The sequence below is a fragment of the Equus quagga genome, chromosome 17 (genome assembly GCF_021613505.1).
Source record: "Equus quagga isolate Etosha38 chromosome 17, UCLA_HA_Equagga_1.0, whole genome shotgun sequence".
Lineage (NCBI taxonomy): Eukaryota > Metazoa > Chordata > Mammalia > Perissodactyla > Equidae > Equus > Equus quagga.
The window spans coordinates 6561550-6589436 of record NC_060283.1 but is presented as its reverse complement, the minus strand read 5'-3'; the positions used below and the strand labels follow the sequence as shown (position 1 = coordinate 6589436).

The 27887-nt window shown below is 49.1% G+C and overlaps 2 protein-coding genes across 3 annotated transcripts; one reads left to right on the top strand and one right to left on the bottom strand.

Moving 5' to 3' along the window:
• The first annotated feature begins 593 nt into the window (after window positions 1-593).
• Window positions 594-7506, top strand: KAT5 (lysine acetyltransferase 5). 2 transcript variants are annotated; one of them, XM_046644329.1, is made up of 13 exons: window positions 594-793; window positions 1116-1184; window positions 1276-1412; window positions 1702-1857; window positions 1947-2021; window positions 2130-2204; window positions 2525-2773; window positions 2851-2940; window positions 4260-4400; window positions 4479-4572; window positions 6496-6655; window positions 6785-6866; window positions 6960-7506. In XM_046644329.1, the coding sequence occupies exons 1-13, from the start codon at window positions 616-618 to the stop codon at window positions 7092-7094; spliced, it is 1641 nt and encodes a 546-aa protein (XP_046500285.1). In that variant the 5' UTR covers window positions 594-615; the 3' UTR covers window positions 7095-7506. The 2 variants fall into 2 exon arrangements, with proteins under 2 accessions (XP_046500285.1, XP_046500286.1); XM_046644330.1 differs by lacking the exon at window positions 1702-1857 and having other exon boundaries at window positions 596-793.
• Window positions 7507-7584: 78 nt separating this feature from the next.
• Window positions 7585-9255, bottom strand: RNASEH2C (ribonuclease H2 subunit C). The gene is made up of 4 exons (XM_046644331.1): window positions 8604-9255; window positions 8233-8414; window positions 8035-8154; window positions 7585-7719 (listed from the first exon to the last, which is right to left on the bottom strand). Exons 1-4 carry the CDS (start codon window positions 8773-8775, stop codon window positions 7693-7695), a joined length of 501 nt encoding a protein of 166 aa, XP_046500287.1. The 5' UTR covers window positions 8776-9255; the 3' UTR covers window positions 7585-7692.
• Window positions 9256-27887: the final 18632 nt, after the last annotated feature.

Genomic DNA, 27887 nt, shown 5'->3' with positions numbered 1-27887 from the left:
CTAGGCACACGGTAGAGGATCACTAAACATTTGCTGAATATATGAATGAATGTCATATTACTTTTAAAATTAGAAACCCAATATACAAAACAAAAAACCCAGACATCTCCCGTGAGTCCCCATCCCTAAGGAAGGAAGTCCACAAACTTGGCCAGGCATTGAAGTCCCCTCACGGTCCCGCCCACCTCTCCAGCCTCCCAAACCCCCCCAGACCCGCCCCCCGCCCCGGACGCGCAGTTCACCCCCGGCGACACCTCTCGCCGCCACTAGGAGGCGCCCGTGCTCGACAGCCTGCAAAGCGCAAACACCAGTCGCACGTGACCTGCGCCGCATCCACGTGACCGGCGTCGCACTCGGTGGGCGTCACGTGACGGACTCAGCTTTCCTCCAATCGCTGTGCACGTTGTGGGGATTCCACCCAGAACCAGGCCCGAGACTTAAAACACCCCATGCTCCCGGCGCCCAGGCGGGCTGGTTCCTTGCTTCCAGCTGGGCGGCGGTGTCTCTCTGGGGGCCTCTTCCAAAACGGCTTCTTGAGGCCGAGGCCTACAGCGCGCTCAGTCCCGGAAGTGACCTCTCCCAGAGGGGCCGGAAGTGGCAGTGGAGGGAGGGAAGATGGCGGAGGTGGTGAGTCCGGTGCCCGGGGCGGGGCGGAGGGAACCAGGGGAGGTGGGTAGAGCCCGAGGCCCCCCAGTAGCCGACCCTGGCGCCGCGCTGTCTCCCCAGGGGGAGATAATCGAAGGCTGCCGCCTGCCCGTGCTGCGGCGGAACCAGGACAACGAAGATGAGTGGCGTGAGTGACGTCGGGGGGGCGGGGCTAAGGAACCTAAGGGCGAGGGGCGGGAGAGAGTCAACCGAACCCTCGGGAGGGGGAGGGGCCTCTAGAATCCTGGGCGGGCGGGACGCAGACACTCAGCAGGGGCGTGGCTTTTAGCTCCGAGACGGACAGGGCGGGGCTTGGAGAGAGGGCGGCACTTGGTGACTAACGGGGGCTTGGGCGAGAGCTTCCAAGTGCTGGGGCTTAGGGATTCGGCCGGGGGTGGAGTTTAGGTCGTGGGAGGGTGGAGCCTCATGGCCAGGCCTATCTAAGGCCCCCGTCTGTGCTGTTCCCACAGCCCTGGCCGAGATCCTGAGCGTGAAGGACATCAGTGGCCGGAAGCTTTTCTACGTCCATTACATTGACTGTGAGTTCTGGGCTGCGGTGAGGTGGGGCTGCAGGGCAGGGTTGGGGGACAGCCTCTGGCATTCCCTCCTGAGCCATCCCCCCTGCTGCAGTCAATAAACGCCTGGATGAATGGGTGACCCACGAGCGGCTGGACCTAAAGAAGATCCAGTTCCCCAAGAAGGAGGCCAAGACCCCCACCAAGAACGGACTTCCTGGGTCCCGCCCCGGCTCTCCAGAGAGAGAGGTGGTGAGTAGGTCCCCTGCTTCACGTCTTCTCTCCTGCCTCCTACTTCTCTCATCTCTAGGCCTCAGTGGCTCCTGGATGGGCAGGAGGCAGTGCCCTCCCACCCTGGCTTCAGCTCACAAAGGATGGGGGCCAAATTGCAGATGTAGCTTTCAGAGTCCAGTGGCTATTCCTGTGTCCTTGAGAGGGCAGAGGGTGGGGTTTAATCACTCTATGCTGAGGGGCCCCTACTCCCTTTCCCATCCCACCACCAAGCCCACCCCAGAGGAAGACCCTGGACCTATCTCTACAGCCGGCCTCCGCCCAGGCCAGCGGGAAGACCTTGCCAATCCCGGTCCAGATCACACTCCGCTTCAACCTGCCCAAGGAGCGGGAGGCCATTCCCGGTGGCGAGCCCGACCAGCCGCTCTCCTCCAGCTCCTGCCTGCAGCCCAACCACCGCTCAACGGTACCCTCAGCAATTCCAGGGACCTTGCTTTCCTCTCAGGTCCCACCTTCTCTACCTTCTGACCCACCTTTCTTGGTTTCTCTCTACAGAAACGGAAGGTGGAGGTGGTTTCACCGGCAACTCCCGTGCCCAGCGAGACAGCCCCGACCTCAGTTTTCCCCCAGGTGAGTCCCCTAAACCATCTCTTCTTCCCTTCCTTCCTTCTACCTCCTGGCGGCCCCTCTGAGGCTCATTTCACAGCCCCCCTTCTGTTCCTTCCATCTTACTTGCAGAATGGATCAGCCCGTAGGGCAGTGGCAGCTCAGCCTGGACGGAAGCGCAAATCGAATTGTTTGGGCACTGATGAGGTGGGTCTGGGGATGGGGGAGGCTGGGTGAAAAGCAGGGGACACCGGCAGGGTGGAGCATTTAGTGACTGGTTTGAAAATAAAGAAGGAGGGGTGGGCAGCTGTGGTGTTGGTGGGATTAGGAACCAGGCAGAGCTCATTCAGATGAGCTCTTTTCCAAGTTTTGAATGAAAACTTCCCAAGTCTTGGTTTCTTTATCTGGAAAGGGGATGATATTACCTAGGGTTGCTGTTAGACCTGCATAAGGAAACCTCGGGAAGGGGTGTGTAGGCGGTAGTGTCCTGCTTCTGTAATCTGGTATCTTCCACTGGCCCTGGGCAGGACTCCCAGGACAGCTCAGATGGAATACCGTCGGCTCCACGCATGACTGGGAGCCTGGTGTCCGACCGGAGCCACGACGACATCGTCACCCGGATGAAGAACATCGAGTGCATCGAGCTGGGCCGGCACCGCCTCAAGCCGTGGTACTTCTCCCCGTACCCGCAGGAGCTCACCACGCTGCCCGTCCTCTACCTCTGCGAGTTCTGCCTCAAGTACGGCCGGAGCCTCAAGTGTCTGCAGCGCCACTTGGTACGAGGGGTCCCAGGGGGCTGCCCTCCTAGCACTCCCCTCCTTGCCCCCACCCCTGATCCTCCTCTCTTTCTCAGACCAAGTGTGACCTGCGACATCCTCCAGGCAACGAGATTTACCGCAAGGGCACCATATCCTTCTTTGAGATCGATGGACGTAAGAACAAGGTGGGTGGCTGAGGGGCACTGGGGGAAATAAATGAGCAGCTTCTTCCTGCCCAGGAACACACTAACCAGTCTGGCCAACACTCCCATCTTTACTGAGTTCCTGCTGTAGGGCACGTGCTGGGAGGTACAAAGACAACCAGGGATTCGACAGAATCTCTCCTCTCTGGGAGCTCACAGTCCGTGGGGAAAACAGACGTGCCAACAGCCACTTAGATCCCATTCTGACAAGTGTCATGAAACACAGGGTGGGTTATCAGGACCCAGGGGAGGTGGTCAGCAAAGCTTCCCAGAGGAGGTGACCTTAGAGCCTTGACATGGAGGGTGAGGTGGGTAAGGGAATCCTGCAGGGCAGGCTTGGGGGCACAGAGACCGAGTGAGAAAGGCGAGGAGCTTCTGGCTGAAGGGCAGAGAGGACGAGGCCAGGCTGTTACAAGGGACAGAGCACAGGTGGTGGGAATGAGATCAGTCAGGGCGGGGTAGAGGACACTCCCAGGTTTGGGGCTTCAAAACTGCTTCAGTCTGTGGCTGTGGGGAGGGAGGAGGGAGTAACCTGGAGGGACCGTTGAAAGTGACTCCCCCACTCCGGGGGCAGGAGGAGGGGAGGGAGAGGCAGGCACCGTGACTGGTGGGGAGAGCTCTGGCTCGGGTGCTGGGGGAGCATGAGAGGAAGATGCTGCTGTAACGACTGTTCTGTATTCCTCACTGTGGACTTGGGCATCCAAATGACAGTGCCCAGCAGGTGGCAAAAAGCCAGCTCTGAATGCAGGAGAAAGCACGGAAAAATAAAGGAGCAAGATTAGTAACTTTGCTCAGGAATTCCTCAGGCTACTGTTGGTTCAATTTCAGAGTTCCTTACCTCTGTCGTGGAATGGATCAGTTCCCAGGAGGTGTGACCGTAGGCGGGAGAGTTATGTTTTTGACAGCCAGACTCCTAAGACAGTCACACAGGCAGAGCTTCCCTCCTAAGCTTTGGTCAGTCTTTCTTCCTGGGAATATGTCCGTTTGTTGACTGTTAACTATAACAGTGGAAGGCAGTGGAGGGCCCCAGGCCAGACCGTGGGGGTCCAGGGAGCCGGGGGAAGCCTGCCCAGCTCACCGGGGAGGCAGGCTGTCAAACAGCTGGTTCACGGGCTCTTCGACACTGAGAAGTGGCCCTGTCTGAGCAGCAGGGACAGCCTGGCCGATGGACTAGGTGGGCCCCAGGGAGGAAGGCTCATCACCTGTCACCTTGGGGTACAGAGAAGCTCCTGGCTGACGCTGGCCCCTCGGCCACCCTCAGAGTGGGTACTCAGAGTGGTGACAGGCCTTTTCCTCTGCAGAGTTACTCGCAGAACCTGTGTCTCCTGGCAAAGTGTTTCCTCGACCACAAGACGTTGTACTATGACACAGACCCCTTCCTCTTCTACGTCATGACGGAGTATGACTGCAAGGGCTTCCACATCGTGGGTTACTTCTCCAAGGTCAGTGCTGGGCTAGCTGCCCGCAGCCCTGCCCTGCGCCACATCCCTTCCCTCACACTCACCGCCCCTCTTTCCCAGGAGAAGGAGTCGACGGAAGACTACAACGTGGCCTGCATCCTGACCCTGCCTCCCTACCAGCGCCGGGGCTACGGCAAGCTGCTGATAGAGTTCAGTAAGTACCCGTGCTCCCGGCCAGGGGCTGCGGGGGTGCTCCCACCACGGCCTCACGCACACGAGCAGGGCTGCCATGATCCTCAGCTCTGGCTGTGCGGCCCAGCCACAGGGAAGCTGGCCAGAAATAGAGATGGGACTCTCCCGAGGCTCTCTCCGTCCGCAGGCTGGCTGCCCTGCTCATCTGGGCTAGGTTCTCAGCCCCTCACTGTGCCTCGGCCAAGCTTCTAAGCACCACCCAACTTTTCCCCAGTCTGACTCATCTGCTCCTGCCCAGGGCCGTGGGCAGAAGCCGAGTGAGCCACTGTTGCTCATCCGTCTGGTACTGTGTCATCATACAAGCTCCTGGGCAAGGACCAGTGGTTCAGGCCCACAGGTATCCCTGAGCCTTGCCGATAGATGTTCAAAATGCTGTCAGCTCAGCAGACGATGTAAGCAGTGACTTGCATGAACTTGGCCCCTGTTCCTTGCATTCAGTCAGGTCAGTCTCTTAAAGCCCAGAAGGAACTCTGCTCCTTGTCATTCATGAACTTGTCAGTGTCACCCCAAGCACCCTCTGCTTCCAGGCCTCTTCCCCCGTCCCATTCAACTCACCACTCACTGAACCCTTGAGGTCATCAGGCTCTGACCTGGGAGACAGGGAGGGAGCCTTAGCTGTCTGTCTGGGGAAGACACGGAGGCTTGACTCGATCAAGGTCACGGTCCATGTGAGAAATTTTGTTGGTAGAATGATACCAAGATGGGATTATATCGTCAGGAAACTCTCAGCCTGGTGGAGCAGGCAGGTGCTTAAACTCAGCTCAAGCCTTGCAGCTCAGACCTCAGTGGAGACAGGCCATGGGCGGGGCCACCAAGGAGGCGTGCTCAGTTGGGCGGACAGTTCACAGGGTGAGCGGGTGTTCACTGGGGAGGGGACAGGAGTTCCCTACCACGGAGGAGGCAAGTGTGGCCTCCAGTTGATCTGTCAGGATTCCACATACACTGGACCCAGCAAAGCTGAGTCGGACCCCAGGTGTCCGACTGGCTTCCTCCTCTGTGCTTCCTTTCTCTAAAGCACTAGCCTCTGTTCCTCTCCCACTGGGCTGCTTGGTGGAAGTCACAGGAAGTTGGGCAAGAGGGTAAGACTGGCTGATAGAGATGTATCAAGGCGGGGAAAACAGAAAGGGCGATGGTCCAACATGAGGCTGGTTATGACTGAGGGTGCGAAGGGCTTCTGGAAGTAGTGGCGACATCGCAGAGCCTGACAGGGAGAATGAAGACTCTACCCAAAGACACCAAGCCACTCAGGGTTTTGCAGGGCCTGAGGGTCTCACCAGCAACTGGCCGCCAGTGCCCAGGAGTCAGCCGGTGGAGGAGGGCAGAGCAGAGTGGGAGGGGTGGAGCCACGGGAGGTCCGTTACCTGCTGAGGAAGGGCCTGCCTCTGACTGGTGCTCCTCTCCTGGCATCCTCACAGCCACCGGGTCAGGCCAGCCTGGTCTTCGAGCCGCTAGTGCTCCTTAGGTCAAGCTCAGTGGACTTTCATGTGAGAAGCCAAGCACCCTCAGGCCTGGACCAGAGGTGGCGTCTGCCCCACTTCCCTCCTCACGTGCCCAGGCGCAGAGTGTGTGGGATGACAGGAAAATCCGAGGCACTTTCTTTTCATAAACCATTTTCTCTGCACTCCCCTACCCTATTCATAAGCCTTCACTGGCTCCTGAGCACCCCTCCCAGGTGATTGCAGCTACTCTTCGCAGTGCCCTTATCACCCTCCACTGTGCTCAGCACCCAGGTGAAGAGTGAATGCTCATCAGTCCTTTAGGAGGAAACTGAGGCACGGTTCCCAGGATGGGAGCCAGGCAGTCTGTCTCTGCAACTTGTGCTCTTGAACGTTGGTTGCATGAAGCTGTGACCGCTTCCCCACCCACTCCTGCTTCATTGTTTTAGGCTATGAACTCTCCAAAGTGGAAGGGAAAACGGGGACCCCTGAGAAGCCCCTCTCAGATCTTGGCCTCCTATCCTACCGAAGCTACTGGTCCCAGACCATCCTGGAGATCCTGATGGGGCTGAAGTCGGAGAGCGGGGAGAGGCCACAGATCACCATCAAGTGAGCCTGGCCCCATGTACCGGGGGGTGCATCCCCTGTCTCTTCCGGGGCTTTCTCACCCCTGGGGCTCCCGGGGGCCTGGGGCAGAGGTGATGGCCCCCACCGGACCTGATCTTTGCTTTCTCACAGCGAGATCAGTGAAATCACCAGCATCAAGAAGGAGGATGTCATCTCCACTCTACAGTACCTCAACCTCATCAACTACTACAAGGTAGGGAGGCGGGTAGGGGGAGACAGGTGTGTGTAGGGGTGCACGCTGCAGGCCCCATATGGGCTGACCTGCCTGGCCCCGTCTCCCATCCAGGGCCAGTACATTCTCACACTGTCGGAGGACATCGTGGATGGGCATGAACGGGCTATGCTCAAGCGGCTCCTTCGGATCGACTCCAAGTGTCTCCACTTCACTCCCAAGGACTGGAGCAAGAGGGGAAAGTGGTGACGGGGCACTGCCTGTGGCCGTGTCAACAAAGTCGGCAGAAGCGGGGCTGACAGCTGATCCCGCCCCCACTGGGGCCCGCAAGAGGCACACCAAGGGAGACGGGGCTGAGGACAGCTCCACGAGGAGAGGACAGGCCTGGTAGGAGCCAGCTGGTACCCAGCACCAAGGCGAGCTCAGGGTTCAGGTCAACTCCAAGGTCAGCTCGCTGAAGGCCCAGGCCTGCTGTGAACCAGGGACGTGAGAGAGCCAGGCAGCTGTGTACAGTGAGATGGGGGGTGGGAGCGCTCTGTACAGAGAGCTGGTGGCTGTAAAAATTTCTTTTGTAAAGTAGGAGTTGGGACTGGGGTGGGTACTGGCTGCTAAAATTCTGGCCCCTCTCTTGCCCCCCCCCCGGCAATAAATTGTTTCTGTAGGCCAGAGCCATGGAAGGTTCTTGTGGGAGTCAGGGCATGGCTGGCTTAGGGGCTCATGGTGCCCGAAAACTCACAGGTGCTGTGAAGAGCGTGTTTATTGAGGTGATGGGATCAGTGGGTTCAAAGTGAAGAGCTGGTTTATTGGGGTGAAGGGGTCAGTGGCTTTCAGTTTCAAGCTCTGGTTCTCAGTCTTCAGGCACCTGTGCGTGAATCTGCAACAGGAGTCACCACTGCTGTTGGATTTCTGAGAGAGTGGCTGAGTGGCCCGCGTACTCGGGGAGGGCCCCAACTGGTCAGGATGATAGCCCCTTCTAGACAGGCCAGAGAAGAGTGGTGGGGAAGCTACCCTGCCCTTACCCAGTCTGAGGCTCCAGCAGACGGGACTCCATCTGCCCCCTGTGCTGCCCAGCCCCAAAGCCCCATATCCGCTCAGGAGCAAGGTTCTAGACAACCCGGGAAATAACCTTGAAGTCAGAGAGGGGGAATGGATGGGGCTTGGAAGGAAGAGGACCCATCCATGTACTCACCGCTGCGGCCAGGCTGGGCCAGGTTAGGGCACCGCGCACTTTGGCATCCGGGCCAGGGATGGTCTCCAGGCCCCACAGGGTGAAGCGGCTGAAACTGGCAGTGGCTCCGATAAAGCAGTCCTGGGGAAGGGACTCGGCTCAGCACGGGGCCGCGCGCTCGCCCGCACCCCCTTCCAACCCTGTCCCCCCTTTGCTCACGAAGTCCCGCTCCAGCGCCTCCGGGGATTCCACCAGCTCTTGTTCCCCTTGCTCTTCGTTATTCTCCGAACCCTCCGAGAAGTCATGCTTGTCTTCCATCACCATCACGTATCCCACCAGGCCGGGTGGCACCGACACTTCCTCGCCCCGTAGTTTGCGGCCCCGAAACGACACTTCGAGTCCTGGAGGAGGCAGGCGGAGGGCCTCACTGAGGGCCTGATACAGGCCTTGCGGGGCAAGCCCGGTGGAGGCCTCCCCGCCACCTCCGGTGGACTACGATCCCCAGGAGCCCTCGCGCCGGTCCTCGCCAAGAAGACCGCGGTGCCGGCGCGGGGACTGCCGGGAGCCGTAGTCCGGCCACGAGCGCTCACCACCGAGACCCTGGCGGATGGCCGGGGTGAAGAAGCGCCCCACGGGGGCGGGCTGGTTAACCGGGACCTCGCAGGGCAGAAGGTGCAGCGTGACGGGGGCGGCGTCGCGGAGCGTGGCGGTGCGTAAGTGGATGCGGTGTTTGTGGACGGCTACCTCGTCGCTGCTCTCCATCCTCCGCCGCGGTTTGATCGCTCACTAGCTATGGCCAAAGCTGGCGCGGAAAGCGCGCGGAGCTTGTCGGGAGGTCAGGGGCAGTCAGCGCAGAGCCTCCGGGGAAGCGTAGTCCGTCCCTGAAGATCCTTTGCAAGCCCCGCCTCTCTGTGTTCAAGTCCCCAGCTTTTTTCCTTGAAAAATTTTCAGATGCACATTCTTCCTGTAAAAAAAATTTAAAACGATTCCGAGTATACTTTTTATATAGATTTGTAGGGAGTTAGTTCTTTCTCAAATTGTTGAGGATATTTTATCCGAGTTTGTGATTTGTCTTCCAAACCCGTGTATAGGTGATTTTTATCATGCAAGACACTTATTTTTCGTAGTCAAACTTATCAACCGTTTCGTTTGATATCTCTTAGTTTTCTCAATGCTCTCTTTTTTGGTTTAACTCTTCCCTATTGTTTATTTGTTCAGGTACCTAACATATGTGTTGTCACGTTCTCTCATAAAACATACAAAACTGGTGATTAAGATTAAATTTGCACTTAATTTAGATTTGAGAAAGAGAAAAACATCCCCAACATCCAGGAGCTGGCCTTGGTGCTCTGTTGAACATGAACAATTTCAAAGATTATTGACTTCAGACGAAATCCTTCTGTGACATGAGGGATCGGGACAAAAACAAGGTCCCCTGAAATGACGTGAACACTGACAAAGACACGAACATTGTCCAAACCACAGGAAAGAGGAAACATCCCTCTATCTTGGATAATATGACTCTGGCTTCTGTATGAATTACAGCTTTAGCCTCCGTCTAGTTAGGATTTAACATATCCCATCTTAGAAATACTCCCACTTCCTGACAGCCTCCCGGCCAGAGAAAAGCCACACTTCCTTAAACCTCCCCAAATCACCTAACACAAGCCCAAATCCTATAAATCCTTCCTAACACCCGCTTACTGAGATGCCCCACAGCGCAAGAGTAATACACCCGTTTGTTCAGCCATAGATGTGTTCGGTGCTCTTTGCCTGGAGGGTATTGACAGTTTAATCTAGAGAGTCTTGCTTTAGTTTTCTATCAAGAATAAAATACGTAATACTGTTTATTCATGTCTCCTTTTATGTCTCTCAGTACACTTGTGAGGTTTTCTTCATTTATAATAGTTAAAGTTTATTTTTATATTTTAAAGTTTATTCCTGATGGCTTATATTTGTTTCAATTACAAATTAGATCTTTTCTTTCGTTTTATTTTCTGATTTTTATTTATAGCAGAGGTTTGCAGAGCTCACATATAGTCTCTGTCACACTTCCTCAACTTTGTCATTGTATCATGAAAACAACCATGGAGGGGCGGGCCCGGGGCCGAGCGGTCAAGTTTGCGCCCTCTGCTTCAGCGCCTGGGGATCCTGAGTGCGGACCTGCACACCGCTCATCAGGCCATGCTGTGGCAGTGTCCACGTAGAAGAACTAGAATGACCTACAACTAGGATTACAACTAGGTACTAGGGCTTTGGGGTGAAAAAAAACAAACCACAGACAATATGTAAGTGAATAAACGTGGCTGTGTTCCAATAAAACTTTATTTGCAAAAACAGGCAGCGGGCTGGATTGGCCTGCCCACAAACAGGCCATAGTTTTTGGGAAAGCTGTTGATTCTTACATACTAATTTTTTAACCAGATATCTGCTGAATTCTTTTGTTATTCCTAATAGTTTTCATTTTATTTTCTTGGTCCTCCCAGAATTAGTCATCTCACTTCCGAATAATGATAATTTTGCCTCTTCATTACATTGTGTAATTTGTTTTGTTTTCTAGCACTTTCAGAACAATCTCAAGTCTTCCTAGTATCCACGGACGTCCTTTCCTTCTTTCTGAAACGTTCATGAGGATGCTTTTGCTGTTTCCCCGATAATCAGGAAGCTGCCTTTCAATTTGTTACTTGTCTCTCCTTAAAACTGTACTTCGAAGGGGTTTTTAACTCAGGAGTAGATGTGGGATTTTATTTTTATATATTTGATCGTGTAAGTTTCTCATAGCCTAGATTTTAGTGATTGAATTCCTATAGTGTGTTCATCTGCCCTACACTTCCTGTGAACTAGTAATTAGATCTAGAAGCTTCATCAGATTCTTTTGGTGGTGGGGGGCGGGGGGCAAGACTTCTTCAAGGGGAGCGGTGTGTCTTTCCATCAGGAGGGACGTAAAACCTCCTGTCTGTCCTTTTTGTGAGGTTAGCAGCCATAGGTGATCGGGGTCTGGATCCTTTAATTCATCAGGGGTGACAACACTGATGTCGTTAAGTCCACCATTTCGTCCTCATTTACCAGCTGGGCTACTTCTGGAAGGAAGACGCCCCCTCATTAACTATTTGGTTGCCCATTGGTATAGTGAGTATGAGAAAGGCAAAATAATTGCTTGAATTTTTCCTTTTATGTCCCAGTTTTTAAAATAAGTTGTTTCCTGAGCGTGCTCCAGTGGTAACCTTTCAAGAAAAGTATCATTATTAAATAATGAATTTTTAACATTTTGATACGTTTCAGTTAATTGTGCTTATTCTTCTTCTTAATGCTCAAATTGTCCCATATTATGGGGCACTATTGCCCCTTTTGCCACTAGCAGCCTCTTCCAGTTAGCTCCTGAGTCTTTTGATGTGACCCTAGTAGTCTCTTAGAGGTTGACTTGTTTTCTGGAACCACAGGATGTCCCTGGCTCATCTACTGCGGTTCCTGCTCCAGACGTGGAATCCTCTGTTTCTCCCTGGTGCCTTTTGCTAGGAAATGATATTTGCTACTCCAGCCTGACATCAGACTTGCTCACTGCTACTCAGTTGGCTATTGTTTCTAGGTGTTTTCAGTGGACGAAGCCAGGAAGTATGTATTTCACTCTTTTAAAGGGAAAATACATCATGAGTTCATACTGTTACTTCTAGGACTACAGCGTTTTTTCTGACCTCATTGCTCTTACATTTGTATCTTTTTTCTCCATACTACATACACAACAATCTCAGAAGAAAAATGACAACGCTGCAACCAAGGATGTGATGATCACAGTTTAAGAATTTCTCTTGTCGTTCTTTTTTACCTTCAGGTATATTCCACTAGGGATGTGCAATCCCATTGCTGTTCTTCAAAGTCGCTTGAAATCGTTCTCCCTGTGGTTAGGCCACCACCTGGATACATGGTTAGGATCAGTCGTTTCCTTTTGCTTTTAACATTTTGAGATAGCTTTTAAAAAATTTACTTTTGCTTTGTAAGTATGTGATTATTTACATGTTTCCAGATCTTCTGTTCATGGTTCCGACTCCTAGTGACCCTGTGTACAGCAGAGGGAACCCAGCCTGGTCTTTTGGCGCCATCCTCGCTCGCACCTTCAGGCGCTGTATCAGACGCGGCTCCGCTGCCATTCCCTGGGTTTTCATGGCCAATTTTTTGGAAGTGGGTAGTTGGGTCCTTTTTCCTAGTCTGTCTTGGTCTGGAAGCTCCGCTGAAACCTGTCCACCATGGGTGACCCTGCTAGTATTTGAAATACTGGTGGCACAGCTTTCAGCATCACAGCAACACCCAGCCACCACAGTATGACAGCTGACAACGTGTGGTTCCCTGACTGGGAAACGAACCCGAGTGGAGGCGATGAGAGCAGCTGAATCTTAACCACCAGACCTCCAAAGGCCAAACCTACAAAGATATTTTTAGAGAAATATATCTCTCTCCCCCGTCCCCTTCAACTCTTCTCTCCTGCCCTCTCTAGGTAACATTTTAAAATATTTTAGTTTATCTTTCCATTGTTTACTCTTTTAAAATATTAGCAGAAATTTATGTATATTGAATCCAACTTCCTAATATTTTGTTGAGGATGTTTGTGCCTATGTTCGTGAGAGACACTGGTCTGTAGTTTTCCCTTTCTGTGATGTCTTTGGCTGGTTTTGGTGTCAGGGTGATGCTGGTCACATGGAATGAGTTATGAAGCGTTCCCTCTGCTTCTATTTTCTGGAAGAGAATGTAGAGAATTGTTGTTCTTTCTTAGATGTTTTTTTCCGCCACCAGGGGAACCATCTGGGCCTACTTTCTTTTTTGCAAGGTTATTAATTATTTTTTGTTGTTCATTTTAAAAGAGACTTTTATTTCTTTTGGCTTTACTGAGGCATATTGACAAAGCTGTCAGATATTCAGTGGACATCATGATGATTTGATCCATGTAGATGTCGTGAGAGGGGTCCACCCGTCCAGTTCATTGACACAGCCATCGCCTCACAGATTTATTATTAGACTATATATTAATAATATGTAATATTAATGATCATATGCTATATAATTAGTAACTATTCCATCTCTTTAATAGATACAGGTCTATTCAGATTATCTATTTTTCCTTGTGTAAGTTTTGGTACTTTGTGTCATTCAAGGAATTGGTCCATTTCATTTAAATTATCAGACTGTGGGCACAGAGTTGTTCATAATATTTCTTTTTTCTTTTTAAAGATTGGCACCTAGGCTAACAACTGTTGCCAATCTTTTTTTTTTCTGCTTTATTTCCCCACCCCCCCCCCGCCCCCACCCCCGCCCCGGTACGTAGTTGTATATCTCAGTTGCAGGTCCTTCTAGTTGTGGGATGTGGGACGCCGCCTCAACGTGGTCTGATGAGCGGTGCCATGTCCGCGCCCAGGATCTGAACCCTGGGCCACCGCAGCGGAGCGCGCGAACTTAACCACTCGGCCACGGAGCCGGCCCCCATAATATTTCTTTAATATCATTTTAATGTCCCTGGGATCAGCAGCAATGACCCCTCTTTCATTCTTGATATTAGCAATTTGTGTCTTCTCTTTTTTTCTTAGTTAGCTCGGCTAGAGGTTCATCAACTTTACTATCTTTTCATTGAACCAGCTTTTGGTTTCGGTGATTTGATTTCCGGTTTTCAATGTCATTGATTTCTGCTCTAATTTTCGTTATTTGGGGTTATATTCTTCTTTCTCTAGTTTCCTAAAGTGGAAGCTTAGATTATTGATTTTAGGTCTTCTTTTCTGACATATGCATCCAATGCCATAAACTTCACTCTAAGTATTGCTTTCACTGAATCCCACAGATTTTGATGTCATAGTTTCATTTTTATCTAGTTTGATATTTTAAATTTTCTCTTGGGATTTCTTTGACCCGTGTGTTATTTAGAAGTGTGTCGTTTAACCTCCAAGTATTTGGGAATTTTTCAGCTATCTTTGCTCTTTTTTTCTTTTTAAAGATTGGCACCTGAGCTAACATCTGTTGCCAATCATTTTTTTTTCATCTTCTTCTCCCCAAAGAACCCCCAGTACATAGTTGTATATTCTAGTGGTAGGTCCTTCTGGTTGTGGCATGTGGGACGCCGCCTCAGCATGGCCTGGTGGGTGGTGCCAGGTCTGCGCCCAGGATCTGAAACCGTGAAACCCTGGGCCGCCGAAGTGGAGTGTGCGGACTTAACCACTTGGCCACGGGGCCGGCTTCTACCTTTGTTCTTGATTTCTCATTTAATTCCATTGTGGTCCAGAAGCAGACATTGTATGATTTCTGTTCTTTTCAGTTGTTAAAGTGTGTTCTATGGCCCAAAATGTGGTCTCTCTGGGTGACTGTTCCATATGCACTTGAGAAGAAGATGTATTCTGCTGTTCTTCAGGCTGTATTCTGCTGATCTAACATGTATTGCTGGATGCAATATTCTATAATCTACGAATATTCTATAATTTATACAAGTATTCTGTAATGAAATCCTGTTGATCCGGGTTCTGTTTAGATCAACTACACTCTTGCGGCACTTCTGCCTGCTGCCTCTGTCAGTTGCTGATAGAAGGGTGGTGAAGTCTCCATCTCTGGAGTAGATTTGACTGTTTCTCCTTGCAGTTCTAGCAAGCTTTTGCGTCACGTGTTTTGATGCTCTGTTGTTGGGTGCATATACATTAAATATTGTTATATCCTCTTGGAGAACCAACCCCTTTATCATTATCCAATGCCCCTCTTTATCCCTGATAATCTTCCTTGTTCTGAAGTCTGCTTTGTCTGAAATTAATATAACTACTCCAGCTTTCACTTGATGAGTGTTACCCTGGTGGATTTTTCTCCATCCTTTACTTTTAATCTTTCTGTGTCTTTGTACTTAACGTGGGTTTCTTGTAGACAACATAGACTTGGGTTTTTTTTTTCTATCCACACCCATGACAGTCTCTTTTAATTAGTATGTTTACATTTAAGATGATTATTGATATAGTTGGATTAATATGTGCCATGTTTAACTGTTTTCATTGCACTTTTGTTTCTTTTTTGAAATCTTCGCCTCTTTTTCTGCCTTCTCTGGCTTTGATTGGCATTTTATATGATTCATTTTCTCTCCTCTCTTAGCATATCAATTATGCTTTAAAAAACATTTTTAGTAGTTGCCCTAGAGTTTGCCATATACATTTATAATTTAAGTCCACTTTCAAATAGCAATGCTCCACTTCATGGTAGCGGCAGATACCTAATAACAGAGTGTTCCCAGTTTCCGCTTCCTGTCCCTTATCACATTGCTCTCATTCATTTTACTTATCCCTATGCTATAATTGTCCAATATATTTTGATTGTTGATATTATTACTTTTTTTTTTTTTTTTGCTGAGGAAGATTCACCCTGAGCTAACATCTGTTGCCAATCTTCCTCTTTTTTTTTTTGCTTGAGGAAGATTCACCCTGAGCTAACATCTGTGCCAGTCTTCCTCTGTTTTGTATGTGGGATGCCATCATAGCATGGCCACCACCAAGAGGAACCAAACCTGGGCTGCTGAAGTGGAGAGCACCAAACTTAACCAGTAGGCCATGGGGCCAGCCCTGTTATTACCTTTAATAAATAATTATTAGATCAATTAAGAATAATAAAAATAAAATAGGTTTGTTTTTACCTTAATTATTCCTTCTCTGTCTTCTTTATATAGATCTGAATTTCTGACCTATATAATTTTCCTTCTCTCTGAAGAACTTTAAACATTTCTTGCAAGGCAGGTACTAGTGACAAATACCCTCAGTTTTCGTTTGTCTGAGAAAGTCTTCTTCACTTTCGAAGGATAGTTTCACTGGATACAGAATTCCGGGTTGCTGTTTTATTTTTTTTCCTTCAACACTTGAAATATTTCACTCTGCTCTCTTCTTGCCTGTGTGGCTTCTGATGAGAAGTCTGATTCTTATCCTCATTCCTCTATAGTAAGACTTATGCCCCCTCTGGCTTCTTTCAAGATTCTTTCTTCATCTTTGGTTTTCTGCAGTTTGAATATGATATGCCTAGGTGTAGATTTTTAAAGTCCATTTTAATTTTTAGGTTCCTTCTGTGTTTTTTTTAATACAATTTGGTGGGGGAAACTGGATCTTTTGTCCTGTAGAGGGGCATTTGGTATAACAGAATGAATCCCAAGAGACCAGCCAGACACTCAGTTTCAGGTTGATTACGCTGGATCCCTCCCATTATGGAGGTGGCCGAAATCCCTTACTACAAGTTGCTTATTCTGGAGATGGCTTTGCCTTCCCTGACCATGGGGCCTTGACCAGTATTTTCATGGCGGTATCCCCCACAGCACTGCGTCCAAGTGTGGAATCTCTTTTGGTTACAAAAGAAGTGAGACAATGGGACCAGAACCCTGGGCATCACTGGTCTCACCATGAGCCTGTCTCAGAACAGCGGGCAGATAGGACGGTGGCGTGCTTGTTGAAAACTCAGTTATGCTGTCCACTGGGGGACAGTATCTTGCTAGCTTCAGGCAGCTGTCTTATAGGATGTGGTGTGTCTTGTGCTAATTGTACCCATGGATTTTAATTTATAGAGGTGACCGAGTGATGACACAGTGAGGTCAATGCCATTGAAAGAAAAGCTCAGTGTTACTTACAGTTCCCCTAGAAACAAGAGGTGCCACATGCCTCTCAGGGCCACATGGGGAAGCACCAGAGCTGGTCAGGAGGCAGAAAGGAGCCAGGGGACGGCAAAGACCACAGCCTTTATCTGGGCTTCTGGGGCAAAGGCAAAGCAGGGCAGGGTGAGCAGCTCAGGACTGGCTAGTCTGAATAATGCTGGTGGACTGTGGCGTAGGGACTGTCCCTGGCTGTCTGGTACCTGGCCCTGGGTTGATTTAGGGCAGAGGGCAGTGGCTTGGTGTTTGAGAGGTGGGTAGAGGAAGTAGCTCAGAGCATAGGCTCCGGAGCACACAGCACAGGAAAACAACGTTCGCTGTTAGTTTAGTCCTGTAATTAGTGGATGCTGAACAGACAAATATGGAATCTAAGAAAACATAGAACAGGGGCCGGCCCAGTGGCACAGCCATTAAATTCGCACCTTCTGCTTCGGCAGCCCGGGGTTCACTGGTTTGAATCCCTGGTGTGGACATGGCACTGCTTGTCAAGCAATGCTGTGGTAGGCATCCCACATATAAAGTGGAGGAAGATGGGCACGGATGTTAGCTCAGGGCCAGTCTTCCTCAGCAAAAAAGAGGAGGATTGGCAGCAGTTAGCTCAGGGCTAATCTTCCTCAAAAAAAAAAACAAAAAACAGAACATGTGAAGAAAATGGTGGTTACCACGGGTGGGGGGATAAGATTGATGGTGTTTAAGGGTAAAAACTTACAACGAGCAGTAAATAAGCCATAGAGATCTAATGCACAGTGTAATTAACATGGGCAATGATACTGTATATAATGATGTAATGTGACAAATTCTGCTTCAGTGGCAATCATACTACAATATAGAAATGTATCAAAGTAACATGCTGTACATCTTAAATTTACAAGTTGTAACATGTCAAATTTATGACATTTTAAAAAATTAATTAGTTAATCAAGCTCCCCCCCAAAAAAAGAACAGTGCTCTGAATCAATGACCTATATTATGTGCTGTTTTCTCACTTTTCTTTTCTTTTCTTTTCTTTTTTTTGAGAGAGATTAGCCCTGAGCTAACGTCTGCTGCCAATCCCCCTCTTTTTGCTGAGGAAGACTGGCCCTGAGCTAACATCCGTGCCCATCTTCCTCTCCTTTATACGTGGGATGCCTACCACAGCATGGTGTGCCAAGCGGTGCCATGTCCACACCCGGGATCCGAACCCATGAACCCTGGGGCGCCGAGAAGCGGCATGTGTGTACTTAACCGCTGTGCCACCAGGCCCGCCCCAACAGAGAACTTGAAAGAGTTCCCAGATACCCTTCACTCAGCTTCCCCTAATGGTCACGTCTTATGTAGCCAGAGTTCAATGATCAAACCCAGGAAATTAGCATAAATAGAATCCTATTAACGGATCTGTAGAAGATATCAGAATTTTGCCAGTGTTCCCATCAATGCCCTTTTTCTGGTCCAGGATCCCATCTAAGATCCCATATTGCACCTAGCTGTCATGACTTCTAGTCTTCAGCTGTGTGCGGCAGTTCCCCAGTCATTCTATTTCTTCTGTGACTGTGACACTTTTGAAGACTGCCGGCCACGTATTTTGTAGAGTGTCTCTTAGTCTGGATTTACCTGGTGTTTCCTCCCAGGAGAAACTTGGGAGTCTGCGGCAGAAGTGCTCTGTGCGCGTCTCAGGGCCGCCGCGGCGCTGCTGGCTGGGCTGTGAGCTCTGAGCGCGTGGGGAGGGCGGCTGTGAGCGTTACCCCCTGTAAAGTTAGCGGATTTCATTTTAGAATGAGTACGTGTCTTGTAGGGAGATGTTTTGAGACCATGCCAACAATCTGATCTGCATGATGCTTTTGCCGACTGTTAGCACTCATCGATGGTTCTCGCCTGACACAGTTACAGTGGCGCTCGCCTAGTGGAATGTTCTGTTTCCATCGTTCCTACGTTAGCAAGTGTAGACATTTATTAATTGGAATTCCAGAGCTGTCCCTTCTCTCTCATCTATTTATTCAATTCAGTAGGTTTTAATCCATTAATATCATTATTTATTTTGTTGCTTAACTCGTTCCAGCTTTGGCCATGGAGAGCTCCTTCAGATTCCCTGCCTTCGTACATTCACCAAGTCCCCATCGTTAAAAAAAAACGTTGCTCATATATAATTTACGTGCCATAAAATTTACCCTTTTAAAGTATAAAGTTTAGTCATTTTAGTACATTCACAAGATTGTGAAACCATCACAACTACCTAATTCCAGGATATTTTCATTGCCCAAAGGGAAATGCCGTATCCATTTGCAGTCACATTCCATCTCCCACTTCCTCTAGCCCCTGGCGACCACTAATTTACTTTCTGTTTTTATGGATTTGCCTGTTCTTGAAATTTCATTAAAATGATCTCATACAGTATGTGGCCCTTTGTGTCTGCTGCTTTCACTGAGCAGAACGTTTTCAAGGTTCATCCATGTCATAGCATGGATCAGTTGGTCATTCCTTTTTATGGTTGAATAATATTCCATTGTGTGGATACCCCGTATTCTGTTTCTCTCTTCATCTTTCGATGGACATTGGGTTGTTTCCACTTTGGGGTCCTTGTGAATGATGCTACGATGAGCCGTAACCAAATGCTACAGACTGTGTGGATTAAACGACAGAAGTCTGTCTGTGTCACCGTTCTGGAGTGCACACGTTCAAGATCGAGGTGCCGCCAGGGTCAGTTTTGGGTGAGACCTCTCCTCCTGGCTTCTAGGTGGCCGTCTTTGCACTGATTCCCACGTGGCCTCACTCTGTCTTGCATTTGACTTGTATTTCCCTAATGACTAAGGATGCTGAGCATCTTTTCATGTGCTTATTGGCCCTTTATATCTCTTCCTTGGAGAAACAGCTAATCTAGTTCTTTGCCTATTTTTTGATCGGGTTGTCTTTTGGAGGTTGAATTGTAAGAATTCTTGATATGTTGTGGATACTATACCTTTCTCAGATATATGATTTGTAAATATTGTCTTGCATTCTGTGGGCTGTCTGTTCACTCCCTTGATAGTGGCCATTGAGGCACAAATTCTGAATATTTTGATGAAGTCCAGTTTACCTATTTGTTCTTTTGTTGCTTTTGCTTTTGGTGTCGTATCTAAGAAACCATTGCCAAATCCAAGGTCGTGAAAATTTACCCCTATGTTCCCTTCTGTTTTATAGCTTTAGCAAGAACATTTAGGTCTTTGATCCATTTTCAGCTAATTTTTGCCCTTGCAATTCCATATGAATTTTAGGATCACCTTTTCCATTTCTGCAAAAAAGACGACTCAGACTGTGATAGGGGTTACATTGAATCTATGGGTCAATTTGGGGAGTCTTGCTATCTTAACAATATTAAGTTTCTTGATCCATGAACATGGATGCCTTCCCATTATAGCCATGTGCTGCGTAACGACATTTCAGTCAATGACAGACCAAATATACGATGGTGGTCCCATAAGATTAGTACCATACAGCCTAGGTGTGTAGTAGGTTGTGGGGGACTGGAATTGGCCACCCCAAGATATGTCTCTTTGGCATGAGGATTATTTTGGGCTGGATACTTTTAAAAACTGCAGACAGGAAAGAAACTCTGAAAAGTAGAATTGATTTACCCTTTGTTAAGAGACATTTACATTTGTAAAGGAAATCTCCATCTGTAAAGGTGTCTCCCTCTCTGTACCAGGAAGAAGGGGGGATGACCTTATCTCTAGAAACTCTTAATCACTGAGGAAGGCAAGGACTCAAATCTGCATAATAACCTTACCCTTGTTTACTGTCCTTTTTTGGTGACCTCCCATGATTGACTCCCCCCATCCCCAACATCCTCCTTTGTCTTTACCTTAGGGTGGTATTTAAGGTGAGAGCTTCTGCCATTTGGGGAGTTGTTCAGTTTTCCTGAGCCTCTCCCATGTATACATGTTGTAAAGCTTTGTTTAATCTTCTCCTGTTATGCTGTCTCATGTGAATTTAATCTGTTTTCTGGCCAGAAGGACCCAGAGTGTGTAGAGGAAATGTGTTCCTCCCCTACAAGGTTATACCATCTAGGTTTGTGTAAATGCACTCGAGGATGTTCTCACAACGACGAAGTTGCCTAATGATGCATCTTTCTCAGAATGTGTCCCTGTAGTTAAGTGAGGCATGACTACATTTACATCTTAATTTCTTTCAGAAACGTTTTATAGTTTTCAGCGTACAAGTCTTGCATTTCCTTGATTAAATTTATTCCAAAGTATTTTATTCTTTTTGATGCTATTATAAATGGATTTTTCCCTTAATTTCCTTTTTGGATTGTTTATTGCTATTGTATAGAGTTCAATAAATATCCTTGAGATTGACTATATGTTATTTTTCTGCTTTTTCTCCCCAAGTCCCCCCAGTACATAATTGTATATTTTAGTTGTGGGTCCTGCTAGTTGTGGCCTGTGGGATGCCACCTCAGCATGGCCTGACGAGTGGTGCCATGTCCACACCCAGGATCCAAACCAGTGAAACCCTGGCCCACCGCAGCAGAGCACGTGAACTTAACCACTCGGCCATGGGGCCGATACCTGATCGACTGTATTGATGACATTGTTTGTGTCTTCTATCTGCTTACTTATCTCTGGTCCTCTTCATCTGTCTTATATTGAGAGCAATATATTAAAATCTCCTATGATTCATGTATGTCTGTCTATATTTCCTTGCATCGTCTGTAGTTTTTATATCTTAAAAGCGGTTGCTATGCTATTTGGTGCATAAATATTCATAAGTGTTACAGCTTTGCTGTAAATTCTGGTTTTTAGCATTTAAAAGTGCCCTTCTTTGTCATGTTTAGTGCCTTGCAGCTTGGATTATACACTGTCTGATATCAGGATCACTGCCTCTGCCCTGTCATTGTCTCCGTTTGCCTGGTATCCCTTTGTCCGGCCCTTCATCTTTAGCCTCTCTGAATCAGGTTCCTTTAGTGTTTCTCTTGTATATAGCAGAGAGTTGAGACTTGCCATTCGAGCCAAATTAAAAACTTTTTTCTTTAAATAGGTGAGTTATGCCCATTTATGTTTATCAATGCAATTGATGTGGTTGGTCTCAACTCTCTATCATAATATTTTGTAATTATGTGTATTTTGCTGTATTTCTCTATGAGCTGTGTATTCTTTGATCTTTAATTTACAAAATAAATTGGTATTTAGGAAGGTTTGTATTTTGTTCTTGTCTTTACCTTTGTACTTATACCTTTTAAAAAACACTCTCAGTTTCAAAACTCTGTCTGGCTTATCCCTTTGTACTGGTACCTTTAACCCCCACCTGCTGCCTCGTGTATCAGTGAGGGTCCAATCAGGGCAGAAACCACACAGTAACCTGAGTGGAAGTTTAATGTAAAGAACTATTAACAGGGGACTGAAGTCCTTGGCCAGTAAGAGGCAAAAGAACTGCAAAGAATAGAGGAAAAACCGATTGTAAGGAGCAGCCCCCATCCCTGGGGCTGAGACGGAGCACCCGAGGGAGAGCACGCCCCTTCCCACCTGCAGGTCTGAGCTCCAGACCTGGTTGGACAGAGCATGCCTGTGGCTCCCAGGGTCGCAGAGAAGTCACTGCAGTGCTGTGAACATGCTGGAAAGCCATCCTCTAGGGGCGAGGGAAAGCCGATCATGGAGAGTTGTCTCACTGGAGACACTCGGCTGCAACCCTGACCATGGCAGCTGCTGGGGGAAGCTGCTGACCGATGGGTGCTGCTGGCCACTGTGGGCTGCCATGTGCGGCAGGAGCTTGGTGCTGAAGAGGCCACGAGCCCTGCAGTAGCTTGATGCTGGAGGAGCCTTGGGTACCAGAGAAGCTTCTGGAGGTTGTCTAGTGAGCATATCAGATGCAGGAAAGGGGCTGGCCCCATGGCCGAGAGGTTAAGTTCGCATGCTCCGCTTCGGCGGCCCAAGGTTTTGCCGGTTCGGATCCTGGGCGCAGACATGGCACCGCTCATCAGGCCATGCTGAGGTGGCGTCCCACATAACAGAACTAGAAGGACCCACAACTAGAATATACAACTATGTACTGGGGGGCTCTGGGGAGAAGAAGAAGAAGAGAAAGAAAAAAGATCGACAACGGATGTTAGCTCAGGGCCAATCTAAAAAAAAAAAAAAGAGGCCAACTGAGCCCAAATTTGGTCTCCACCATCTACAAAAACAAACAAAAAAACAAAACCAACAATGAGCCAGCTAGCAAAGAAAGATATTTAAAGGGCCCAGATCCATTTTTATGGAGCAGGCAATGAAGAGTGAATTTGGACCTGAGAGGCTCCTATACCGCCATCAGTGAAATTATCCTATTTTCCTCATTTTCTCTCCCTTCTTGTCTCATGCTTTGAGTTCCATTATTTTTACTTTATCACGATATATGACATTTTTACTTAGTTATTTACCCTCATGCCCACCTTGATTTAGCCTCAGATCCTACATACATACCTGTCGTGTCTTGGTTGGATGAAGTGCGTTCTCGTTCAGATTGGCGCACAGGTGCAGAATTCCATCAGTACTTGTTGAAAGGCAGACAACTCTTTCCTGTAGCCTTGACGCTTGGACAGCTTGTTTGAATATACAATCCTTGGTTCGAGCTTTCAAGAGTAGAATGTTTCCAAAATGCCGCTCCCTTGTTGTCTTGCTTTGTATGTTCATTTTTTAAAGCCTGATGCCATCCTAATTCTTTTGCCTTTGTAAGTTATTTGATCCTTCTGCCTGGAGATCTTGAGGATTTAAAAAAAAAGAAAAATCTTTGAAACCTAAGAGTTTTGCAAGAATATGTCTAAAAGTGGATTGTTCTGGGTTAATTTTCCAAGGTTCCCAGAGGGCCCTTTCAAAGTGCAGATTTATGGACAGTTTTCTTGGATTATAATATTAAATATCAGTTCTGGTTCATTGTTTAGGTTTTTGTCAGAACTCCAATAATACACATCTGATTCCTTCTCTATCTTGGTTCTGTTACTTTCTTCTGACCCTTCTCCTTCTTTATCTCATTTTCACTCTCTTGATTGATATTCTTTCTTTCTTCAAGGCCCCTTATTAAATTTTTATTTCAGTCTGTTCTCCCTTGGGCATCTTGTAATTTAATCTTTTTTTTTTTTTTTTTGAGGAAGATTAGCTCTGAGCTAATGCTGCCAATCCTCCTCTTTTTGCTGAGGAAGACTGGCCCTGAGCTAACATCCATGCTCATCTTCCTCTACTTTACATGTGGGACGCCTACCACAGCATGGCTTGCCAAGCGGTGCTGTGTCAGCACCTGGGATCCGAACCAGCGAACCCCGGGCTGCCAAAGCGGAACGTGCACACTTAACCGCTGTGCCACCGGGCCGGCCCCTTAATCTTTATTTCTAGATAATTTTGTCTGCTTCTTCCATTTCTACCCTGAGTTCAATCAGTTCTCTTTTCATTTCTTCCTAGGTTTTGTCTCTTTCTGTTCTTTGTTTTTAAGTTTCTCGCCCAAGGTCGTCTCACGCATCTTCAGATGCTGGTTTTGAGCATATTTAGTTCTGTTCAGCGTGTCGTAGCACAGCTTTCTCCTGCTTCGCGGCTGTTTTTTCAGGGGTGCGTGTGAATTTTCCTTGGTTGGTATGGATGAAATTCATTTTCTGATATTTTGCAATCACTCCGTATGAACCTGGGAGCCTTTTTCTTGTTCGTTTTTGTGGTGTTGGGTGTTTCATAGATCTCTGGCTTGATGTTCCCTCTTCTGTCAACGATGCGAAGTCCAGACACTTTCCTGGATGTGTCAGCTTGTTTGTTTGTTTGTTTAGAGAGCGGGGAGGAGCCCAGTCCTCTGATTTTGTTCTCTGACCTGCAGAACCATGAGTTTCTCCTCTGCTTCCCCTTTCACACTCTGATGCCAAAAGGCACTTCCCTTCCTTTTTGCCCCCAATCTATGTGTTTCAAAGCTGTCCCTTCCCTGTAGTCCGAGCTCTAACCTGCCCCAGACTCTCATTCTCAGACTTAGGGAGGTCTTGCTGGCACGGTCTTAGATCAAGCATGGGCCCCACTGCTAACTCCACTCTCCCTTTCTCCCCGCGGTTTTTCTCAGCTCGCCTTTGCTTGCCCGGAGCCCATGCGGCGTGGGGCCGCGACCAGGACTGTGGCTCTCATTTGCTGTTTGTTTGTTTCTACTCACAGTTATTTTTAACTCTGAGCATTCTCCGTCCTCAAGTTATACCGAGGGCTTGGTTTTCGTAATCTTTCTCTTCTCTTTGTCCTATGTTGTTTTTCAAGGGGAGCCGGGGACCTACGCTGCGGCCCCGGTCTTCCTGGAAATCTCTCACAAAACATTTGCTCCCCATCCCTCCAAAGCTTTGGGCTTTGCTGGCTTCGAATCCTCAGTTCCCAAGAGAGAATGCTCCCACTAATGGACGCAGCAGTGGTTCTTTTGAACTGGAAGTGAAGTTTCCAGTTCCTTTGTCATTTTGTCCTCTTCATGCCTCAGAACCAACAGCTCTAAAAGGTGGATGATCCTGATTATCAAGGAAGAAATTGTTGCTGCCACACATCGGAGGGACGGGGGAGGGTGGTACCCAGGAGATTCCCGGGGACACAGGACTGGCAGGTCCGGGGATAACGTTCATCAAAGACTGGACTCCATCAGGCAGAATTCCCATGGACTCCGATGCTTCAGGAATGAAGGTCACCTCATGGGACAAAGGTTCCTGAGGGCATAAGGAACATAAGAGAGGTAGTGGAAAAAGTAAGTTATAAATGCCACTCTAGGGTTGACAGATAAAATTCAGGATGCCCAGTTTTATCTGAATTTCAGAGAAACAACTAATTTTTTCCAGTGTAAGTATGTCCTAATGTTTGGGACATACTTAAACTACAAAATTATTTGTTCTTTCTCTGAAGTGCAAATGTAACGGGGCATCCTCTACACTATTTTTATTTGCTAAAGCTGGAGGCTCTAATTATGGCCTTGTAATTCATTGCACAATCATTTCTTCCTTGAGAGTAAAGGACAGATTAACCAATATCCTTCCCCACGTCTTCCTCTTGTTTCGTACAACGTGTTCTTGATGACTGACTTTGCACTCCGCTGCATTTGCTGTGGGATATCACGGTGAGATAAACTGTTCCGCATGTCCCATCGACGTGCGCTTCCACGCCTGCCACGGCGGCGGGGATGGCTTCACACTGGCCATCAGATGTTTTGCCTTAGAACTGACATTCTCCGCATTTCCTGAGCCAAAGCTGGTCTCACGGCCAGGCCTAGCCTCGAGAAAGTGGGGAAGGGTACAAGCGTGCCTGGAAGTGGAGAGCCAGGACTGGTGAACACTGGTAACACCCACACAGGTGGACAGAGGCTGATGGGACTTTGGGCGTCCCGTTTTGGTTGCAGGAGGGGTGGTTAGGCGGGCGCCTGTTGTTGCTGCTATGATCTTTGAGAAGGTAAAGTATGAGCAGAAGTATGTGGATACGGAGGATGCAAAGAGGTGGACGGTGGTGTCCATGCCTACCTCCTGGCATGCCTTCCTGAGCATACCGAGGATGCAAAGCTAAAACTTTAATTACTCTGACATCGCTTAGTCACATTATGCGTGTGCATGCCCTACAATTCAGCAATTCTGCCCCTGATACGCATCCCAGGGAGATTGTCACATAAGTCCATAAGGACAGAGAAGAATGTCCACAGCGGCAAACTTGTGGTGGGTGGGGGGAGCTGGAGGTCATCTGGTACCCAGCACTGGGGGAGTGGGTGGGTAAAACGGGATGGATGTGTGAATGGTGAGACAGACAGACAAAAGGATAGCAAGTGAGTCCTTCCAGGGGCCAATTATCTTCATCTTAGTCAAAGGATTACCACCACCTTCTGCATCTGAGGTCAGAAAGAAAACAAGTACGTCTTCTGGCCTCCCTTGCCACTAGAGGTCTGCGTGAGAAATATATTCCACTGATAAGATGCCTCTGCACGATGTGGACGGAGAGGAGGCCGTTTGCTGGCTGTGGAAGGTTCGGTTATGCCGCAACAGTGTCAGCTCTCTGGCTTTGGTGTCAAGAGGCAGTGGTGGCAGCCCCACCCCATGTGCCAGGGTCGGGGCCCAGCTTCTGGGTACTGAGAAGAGCTGCACTGCAGGCAGGGCAGCACGTTCTGGAACTCAGCAGTTCCCGCGGTGGCCTCCTGGAGGCTCCCTTCTCCAGCCTTCCCCGTGAGTTTGTAAGTACCTGTCTTACATCCCTTTCTGCTGAAAAGAGCTGGAGAAGTTTCTGTTTCCTGGAACCAAACCCTTCCTGATTGGCAATGGCCTGCTCAGCTCACACAGCAAGTCACTGCCGGACCTGAGCTTGGGACTGAGCTCCCGACCTGCCCTGTAACAGCCTTCCTTGTCCCGGGCCCATCTCTCCTCCCCTAGCCTGCCGCACTTAGGAGGGGCAGGTCTGGCCCATCGGAACCTGTGGGCTGGAGCCCGAGAGGCAGGGCCGCTGGAGGGGCCCTCCCCGGAACAGCAGGACCCGAGCCTCCGGTCCTTCTCCACCCAGCACTGCTGACCGCTGCTCCTGCAGCCTCCCGGGGGCTGGCCCAGGGCAGAGAGGGCTGGGGACTCTGTGCCTTGCAGCCCGTGCAGAGCTCTGCTTGACGGTGTGGTAATGGAAACCTGCTCCAGGGTGACAAAACCCGATTGCCAACTAGCTAGATGACCGCAGGAAAATCACTCAAACCCTCTGGCCCACATTTCCTCATCCATGGGGCCCTGCCCAGCTGCTGCAAGGATGAAACAAGGCAGCGTCCGTGGAAAACACTGACTGGGTGACTGGCAGCAGAGTTGGCCTCAATACGCTGGAAGCCTAAGTAACTCACATATTTGGAAAAAGAAGTGGGAGAGCTAGTTCTTCCGAACTGGGAAGATTCCTAGGTCCACAGGCGAGGCTTCTGAGGGGCTGGGGTGAGGAAAGGCCAGCTCAGTTTTAGCCCAGATCACGTGGCCCTCTGAGCCCTGAAACATACCAGCCGGCCCTTCCTAGAGGCTCCAGTCACGACGGCCCGGGGCCTCCCTCTCCAAGGAAGGGGCCGCTGGCAGCTGCAGCCTCCTCTCACTGTTTCTGGTCATCCTTCCGTGGTCCCATTTGGCCTGAGCCCCCTGGGGCAGCCCCTGCAAACCTCGGGAATTGAAAAGCTCTGGCCCACAGGTCAGGAGGCCCCAGTCCAGCTCCAGCCTCGTTCCCAAATTGCTGAGTGGCTTTGGGCAGGCCAGACCCTCTCTGGGAAGCAGAGATGACTATGTTTTTTCTTCTGCCTCCTGGGCAGGGACTCTGGAGAATTCTAT

Coding starts and splice junctions, on each gene's coding strand:
- KAT5 (XM_046644329.1), top strand. CDS start 616: ATGGCGGAGGTGGTGAGTCCGGTGCCCGGGGCGGGGCGGAGGGAACCA. Junction 1,413..1,701: donor GCTCTCCAGAGAGAGAGGTG/GTGAGTAGGTCC, acceptor CTATCTCTACAG/CCGGCCTCCGCCCAGGCCAG. Junction 2,205..2,524: donor ATTGTTTGGGCACTGATGAG/GTGGGTCTGGGG, acceptor GGCCCTGGGCAG/GACTCCCAGGACAGCTCAGA.
- RNASEH2C (XM_046644331.1), bottom strand. CDS start 8,775: ATGGAGAGCAGCGACGAGGTAGCCGTCCACAAACACCGCATCCACTTA. Junction 8,155..8,232: donor AGGCGCTGGAGCGGGACTTC/GTGAGCAAAGGG, acceptor TCCCTTCCCCAG/GACTGCTTTATCGGAGCCAC. Junction 7,720..8,034: donor GGCCCAGCCTGGCCGCAGCG/GTGAGTACATGG, acceptor CTCCTGTTGCAG/ATTCACGCACAGGTGCCTGA.